We start from the raw sequence: 7,721 nt of genomic DNA, 5'->3' as shown, positions 1-7,721 counted from the left end.
CATCAAGAGGCGTAAACTGAAAGTTTTGCCATGGCCTTCACAATCTCCTGACCTCAACTTAATTGAAAATCTATGAATAGACTTTAAAAAGGCAGTGCGTGACAGACTGCCCAGAAATCTCAAAGAACTGGAAGACTTTTGAAAGGAAGATTGTTCTCAAACAAGAACTAAAAGACTCTTGGCTGGCTACAAGAAGCGTTTCCAAGCTGTGATACTTGCCAAAGGGGGCAGTACAATTAACTCTGCAGGGTGCCCAAACTTTTGCAGATGCCATTTTTTTGTTTTCTGTTATTTTGAAAGTGGAAATGACGGAAATAGAATCTAATTTTTTGTGACACATTACATGAATGTCTAATCTGCCATTTGATGCCTTTTGGAGATTTTTCCATCTTTTCTTGGTTTCTTTATTCTTTACAACAAATTTTTACCTGGGGTGCCCAAACTTTCAAGCCCCTCTGTATAAAGATTGAGGAAGGGAAAATTCACTGATGTTCAGATGTGGATTGGTTTTGTGGTTTTCTCCTGTTTATTTTCTGAAACATTTCAATTCAGTTTTCCATGGTGCTTTAGGGATATTGTTAGATCTCTAAACTATTTCCTTTAATTAAATGAATACTTGTGTCATGTCCGTTCTCGTGTTGTGTCCGTCTCTGCTACAAAACAAACATGTGAGCTGTTAAAAAATGTACAGTTGGCTTTTATTATGAGACCCTATCATTTTTAAAGTAGAATGGTCAGTATAGATACACTCTATGATTTCTATGTACACCCTGTAAGAAGTGGAAAACTGCCTAATGAAAAAAAGAACTGATGATCAAGGAAACACATTCATATTTGTGGACAAAAAATCTTCTCATCTCAGTTGTCAGTGTGTGTGACTTGCTTGGGGTTGAAGCCTCCATTTCCATCTTGAAGTGTTGAGTCAGTGAGCTAATATAAGGCTTCAGGGCACAGGCAAGGCAAGCTTTATCATCACTTTGTCGCAATAATGATATAAACAAACCCAGTTCAGCAGTCATTTACAATCATTAGCAATCAGGATTTTCAATAATACAAAACATAGGTCAGTTTTACTGGCCTCGGGTCATGTTCAAGGACATTGAAAAATAAAACAAAAAGGTATTGCAGAGCGATGTCGTCATATTATATGTGAACACATGTCTTGCTTTAATCACAGTCTCCTAATGGAAATCCTTCTCTGTGCTATATTTGGCTCTAATTTAACTAGCCACTGATTTGGCTGGTGGAATCGGCATCAGTCTGGGTCTCTTTCTGTATGTTATTGCTTTCACTCAGCTGTGTAGTCAATTGGTTCATTCTTTTTTTTATCTTTTTCTGCGTTCATCGTTTTAGTTTTTTTACCTTTCGACAGATGAGAAACAAAATACATGAATTTTCTAAAATTCTCTTTTTAGTCCACAGATGTCAAAGATAGTTTTGCACAAATTCATCCGTCCTTCTTTCCTTTGTTCCCTCCTTCTGTGATACAAACACTTTCCTTCTTTATTTCAAGCTTTAAAGCCACAGAGGAAGAAGAAGGAATGAAGGGTAAAGGTAAAACTGGAAGAAATGTTATGCAGATTTTTTTGCCTAGGCCACTAATAGGGTTTTGTTCTATATATTTTTTAATTATACATACAGTATAAGTCACTAGACAAAGTAAACAATTTTATGAATAACCTAGTTAAGTAAAATCATCCCTGATTCTAATGAGAATACAGCAGGAGAACAAAAATTCAGATTTACAAAAGGCATGTACAAAAACATTGATAACAGAAGCTTTTCAAAAATGCACACAGAAGAATCTAAACGTTAAAAGTTAAGTGAAAAGTTAAGCATGGTGTTGTTTCAAATCTTTCAACAAATCCCATAAAAATAAAAAAATAAATGTGTTAGTGGAGCCAAAACAGCCCTGCGTTAAAACAACAACAAGAGGCGTATTGTTTCAGGTAGCAGTGAGACTTTAAATAATGAATTTAATTTAATTTCATACTCTATATTGATCCCCAGAGGGGAAATTACAATTGACTCTCTGTTTGTTAGAAAGCAATACTATACCTATTCATGCACAAATGGAAAGATGTCAGATTGAGTGGGCTGCCAGTGCGGGAGGGGGGTATGGTGCCTTGTTCAAGAGCACCTTGACATTGCCCAGGTGTACTGGCATCTTTCCAGTTACCAATCCAAACCCCATACTTTTGACCTGTAACAGAACCCTCCTGTTCCCAACCCTCTACAGACTGCCTAGTACTACTGCCACCCCAAATATTGTATATAAATAGGATCCAGAGGGTCTTGTTTGAGTGAGAGATTAATCCATTTAAAGGCTCATTAGATGCCAAAACACTGCACAGCAGTGTATAATACTCTGAGACAGGATTTTACAACACTGAAGGGATCACTGTGGCAATTATTTTATCTATCGTCTAACAGTTGTCAGACAAATACAGCTTTCACATTACAGGCTACATGTAATTTAATACAAGTAATCTACTATCAAGGTGCAAAGGTTTTAAACCTTTTTTGCCTGCAATCATGCGTTGTTTTGCCGGAGCCCCCTGCGTTGGCACTCCAAGTCTGTCTCTCAATACTTTCAGCCTTCCCAAGACGGATTAATACACATTTGGTTCCGTAGTGAGCATTTACAGCAACAGGATGGTGTATGTGTGACCGTTTCTAAATAAACTATAGAGCCCATGTTCATACTAAGGAAGGAACATGTCACCCAGTAACACAGAGTGGGTCACTTATTAATAGTTTTTGGACAACAATATATGGCACAGAGCAATAGGCTATAATCACTTGTTATTAGGTTTGATTCATTGTTGGTTTTGGTCTTTTCATGGGATTTGTCGACTTTAAGAAAACATTACATTCCACCAGACTTAACCTTTCAGATCTTAAATTTTGTAGGTGAGGTATGCGTTTTTGCAGAATGCACTCCTACTATCTTGCACATTTGGATGTTATATTTGAGTTAGTCGCCAGCAATGGCCGCAAGGGTCTTGATGTGCGTTACTTGCTGTTAAGGCTGTAGACAAATCCAACATGGCAGCACAGAGCTGGAAAGCTGTTGTGGCTGATAAATGAACTGAAAGACTGAAAGTGGGGCTTATTTAAAAATGGGGACACTAAGAGTGGGACATAAAGTGAAATGATAATTACTGTATGTTAAACACAGAGCCTAAAAGTCTCACTCTGGCTGTTCTGGTACCAAACCCTGTTGACAAATAGCCAACTTGTCACAAAACTTCAAAACTGATGTCATGAGGGTGATGTGCAGATTTGTAGGTAATTTCCAAGATTTCTGTTGTCCACTTTGGCCAAAAGTATTCATCAATATTATTTTTTTTACATTTTGATGAAAAAAACCCCGAAGAAAGGTAAAAATAACATAACGTGAAAATCTGTTAATAACATATCAAATTGAACAAAAAAGGACATTCATCATTATTAAATATTCCTTTTGACATATCGTATTATCAACACATAAAGATCTATGCATTTCTTTGTGTCAGAACCAAAGCTCTTGCAATTACACATTAATTCTATATTACCTTATAATATTCCCATAAAGCCTACATACTGTGTCATTTATAGCTTATATCCTTGAATTTAAAACAAATAAATATTTAATAAATAATGTTGATATAAATCTTCTTCTTTTTTTGTTCTTATCAAATATCCGAGCTTGAAAAACATTTGAGTTTATTGGCCACCGGTGTGACAGCGGCTGTCTCATGTGTTGCTTTGCTGTAGTGTCCTGTGAGCAGAAGATGGCAGCAAAGAGGCCTCATGGGCAGTGTCTCCTTGACAGGAAAGATCAGCTTGTTCTGATGTTCCTTGTCAACCTTTAAGTAGAGAGAGACTAACATACAACTGATACAGTACCGAGAGGGAGAGGGCACTTTTCCTGTCTTTGATTCCCCAAACAACACTATTACTGGTGTTTGTGTAAGCCTTTCAACGTCTAGTCTTTATACATTTCAGAGACATGATCACCAACAAATTACTACGTTTCTGAATGAGGACTCGATCCACTGAAATAGGCTTTCATGTAAACTTCTACTACAGTACCATGATGTCTGCGTCTGGCAGATGCTTCCAGGATGGAGTCATATTGGAGGTGGTGTGGTTTGAGGGGAGGGGGGGTTTACAGCGCGGTCTCCTTCAGGTCGTTGAGGTTTGGCATCCTGGTGCGGGAGGCTCGGGTGAAGGTGGGTCCGTTCTGCCCCGGTTTGATGCCCAACTGCTCGGGGGTGAACTGAGCGCCCTCCGCCCGCTGTAAAGCGGACACGTGCCAGCTGGACTCAATCTGTCCGGGGAGGGGGTAGCTGGCTTTGCGGCTCTTAGCCTGGGCGGAGCTGTTCACCCCGGGGTGCCCCCTGCTTTCGCCGTGCCCTCGACCCTCGGAGTAGCCTGCTTTGGAGGAGGGCTGGGGCGGGTTGGGGAGTGGGGCTTGGAAGCGCAGGTCTGGAGGAGGAGGAGGAGGCTGTCCTTGATTTGAGGAAGAAGGGGAGAGGTGAAGGAGCCTGCGGAGTGACTTGAGGGGTTGACTCTGTTAGGAGAGAAAGAGTTACAGTTGATGATGGATCTTACAGTAGAAGGCTTCAAAAATTTCTTATTGTTTTTGTTCTTATCTAAGTGTCATGAAAAGACCTAACCCAACATTGTGTTTGTTTGTCTCTCAATATCCAATACTGTCTAACCCTGTTTGTGTTAATTCCTACTGAAGATATAAATAATTATTGCAGGAATTGTATACATCATCAGTATGACGTGGTGTTTCTACAAGGCCAATTCCAGTTGGGTGCTATAAGGTGCTGTAATGGATTTGGATGGGCCTTAACATCCCACCCTCCTTCTTTATTATTATTTATTTGATTTCATTTTAGTCTATTGAATCAATCTGATTAAATCTATTGACATGTAATAAATATAAGTCGTACTACCTTTGTGCAAACAATACATTTGTGACAAGTTACCTAAAAAATGGATGACATTCACAGAGGCTAGTGTGGAACTTGTATATCATAGTATGCATAAGTGTTATGGTTTTCATTGAAAAATACCTTCTTTGCCACACTTACTGGTGACAACCTCTGTATTTCAGAATATAATATCTCCGTTAGAAATTTTTCAACATGTCATTGGCTATTATATTTGCGCTTAAAGTGTTAGATGCAGAACCACTTTACTATGACCTCACCCACAAATAGCTTTTATGAGACTTAAACAACACAAAATGTACGTCGTAATAAAAATTTACGTTTTCTTGAATGATGCTAAGAGGCTGTTTGGGTTAAAAAACAACATGGAAAGTAAAAAAACAAAAACAAATACAAACTAAAGTCTCCAGTATGTAGGCTACATACCTGAGAGTGTGAGTCCACTGGTTTGTCTGAAGGCCAGTCATTCACTCTCTCTCTCTCCCTCCCTCTTTCCCTCTCTCTCTCCCTTTCTCTCTCTCTCTCCCGTTCTCTCTCTCTCTCTCTGTCTCGGTCCCGGCTCTGTTCCCGGTCCCGGTCTCGGTCTCGGGATCGCTCGCGGTTTTTCCTCCTGCTTCCATGGTGAGAGGATGACTTGGAGCTTCTCTGCAGGGACAGGTGTTCTTGTCCGTTACCAGGAACCTGACATTTCAGAAATAACAATACAGCGACATTATTAGAAGTTATTCAAAATATTTACTTAATGTAAATGTTTATTCTCTTCACGGCGGGGTTACCACACTCATATTCATGACACAGCGCTGCTCACTCAAATCACATCTCAAACCCCAGGAGGTTCATGCACCCCTCTGGCAGTACCAGACAAAGCACAAGGAGGTGGTGATGGTGATTAGTGATGATGTAGTGATTACTACAAAAAGGGTTTTGTCTGAGTATGTTTGCACAAACTATAATAAACAGAGCGGTTGCATGTAAGGATTATTTTCATTACCAATTTATCTGTTGATTGTTTCTATTAATAATAGATTAATCCTTAAATCATTCATGGCCATCACAATATCCCAAGTTGAAGTCTTAAAATGTCTTGTTTTGTCTGATCAACAGTTAAAAAAAATAAGAGGGTTACGTTTGCAATATAAAACAACAACGAAAAACAGTACATTTTATCATATTATAAATAATATTTGGCTTTTTTACTTGATATTTGGCTTAAATGATAAGTCAATTATCAAGAAGTTAGATGAGAAGAAGTGTTTTAGAGGTGCTGGTCCAGATGGATTTTGTTACCTATGGACAGAACCAGGCTACCTTTTTCCACGTTTCCCATCTTTGTGCTTACTGTCTGTAGCTTCATATTTATGAATACATTTATTCATTGGCCTTCTCATCTAACTTCCCTCGACAAGTAAGTGATGGAACACATTTCCAAAAATGCCAAACTATTTCTTTCTTCAGCACAGTACAGAGTCCATAAACGTCTGCAGCATGAGTTTGGAGGAAAATACGTGGGAAAATGTGCTTATGCATGTGTTGAATATGTTCATGATGACTGATGTGTTATTTGAAAAGAATGAGTCTCGACTTGCAGAAGTGTTAACCTCAAAACAAACAGCACACATGTCCCCCAATGCAATGTGAATACAAGGTGACATTTGACACACATTATAGCAAGGACATAATGGATGCACAGACACCGTGCAATATTAGACTCAAAATGTATTTGAAATCCTTTCAATTTGGAATATTTCTCAGTCAATCAATCACAAATCATTTAGTGCTTGAGAAGATTTCAAACCAGGTAATTCTGGTGAGTGCAATGCGAGTTAACATGCAGCCGTAGTGTCGGGGTTAGATTACTGGTGAGGCAGGGTAGGGCGCGGGAGGCTGGTGTTGTACCATAGGCGAGGCGACTACAGGTAGGACTTTGACAGCTGAGTTGTGCTTTAAGCTATTCTTAGAGCTAAAGAGGGGGAAAAGACTTTTCTTGATGCTGGGGTTCCTCCCGTCCTCCATGTCCGTCTGTGGAGCAGAAGACGCACAGCCACAACTCTCAACACAAAATCTCTGACAGCAAACAGAAAAATAACTGCAACACCTGATCTTTAACCATCTAAGTAAATACATCTTAGCAATAGATACAGAAAGAAGAATCAACAATAGTATTTGATTGTTAAGATAAAAGAGAAAACAGAGTGGAGAGTGGGAATTCAGACCTGGACCTTAGTTCTGAAACATTACTACTTGGGTCTTATTTTTGTAATTTTGGAAATAATGTCTGTTATCTGTAATCTGTTATAATAACATTGTGCTATCCAAAGTAATTGACATAGCGGCATCACAGGATGATCAGACAGGTTGTAAACACTAAAATACTTTGTATGGCCATTTTTTCAGAAAGTTTAGCTAAATTCTTAGCTACATTTAGATTAAAACTTGCCTTGTGAAGGTGCACAACTTAGTTTTGTATATAAGGTCAATGTTGAGATAGGAAGTTCCACCATTGCTTGGAGTGAATGGGATGACGTGAGTGTTGGCCATTGGCCATTGCCCTTTTAAAATGTGTTGGCACAGGCTTTTACCTCCGCTATCGCCCATCAATCAGCTGATTAACTTCCTTGATACAAGGTTGTTTTTTGCTTCCGCCACTTGTGTTAACAGTTTTGAAAAACAAGCTCTGGAACAGCACTGGAAAGTACGCTACATGCAACGAACAGCACACCACAGTGTGTGTGTGTGTGTGTGTGTGTGTGTGTGTGTGTGTGTGTGTGTGTG

The 7,721-nt window shown here is 39.2% G+C and overlaps 1 protein-coding gene across 5 annotated transcripts in view; it reads right to left on the bottom strand.

Moving 5' to 3' along the window:
• Positions 1 to 3,100: 3,100 nt before the first annotated feature.
• Positions 3,101 to 7,721, bottom strand: part of cdkl5 (cyclin dependent kinase like 5) — a 32,343-nt gene continuing 27,722 nt past the window's right edge. For 2 of the 5 annotated variants that reach the window (XM_032512821.1, XM_032512848.1), the window contains 3 exons: positions 6,807 to 6,968; positions 5,376 to 5,630; positions 3,101 to 4,558 (listed from right to left, as the gene is read on the bottom strand). In XM_032512821.1, coding sequence (XP_032368712.1) covers positions 4,154 to 4,558; positions 5,376 to 5,630; positions 6,807 to 6,968 — 822 coding nt within the window. In that variant the 3' untranslated portion in view covers positions 3,101 to 4,153. The remainder of the gene's footprint in view (positions 4,559 to 5,375; positions 5,631 to 6,806; positions 6,969 to 7,721) is intronic. The other 3 variants (XM_032512837.1, XM_032512828.1, XM_032512859.1) reach the window with 3 other exon arrangements.

Source organism: Etheostoma spectabile, chromosome 1 (genome assembly GCF_008692095.1).
Source record: "Etheostoma spectabile isolate EspeVRDwgs_2016 chromosome 1, UIUC_Espe_1.0, whole genome shotgun sequence".
Taxonomy (NCBI): Eukaryota; Metazoa; Chordata; class Actinopteri; order Perciformes; family Percidae; genus Etheostoma; species Etheostoma spectabile.
This window is presented reverse-complemented; position numbering and strand designations above follow the sequence as displayed.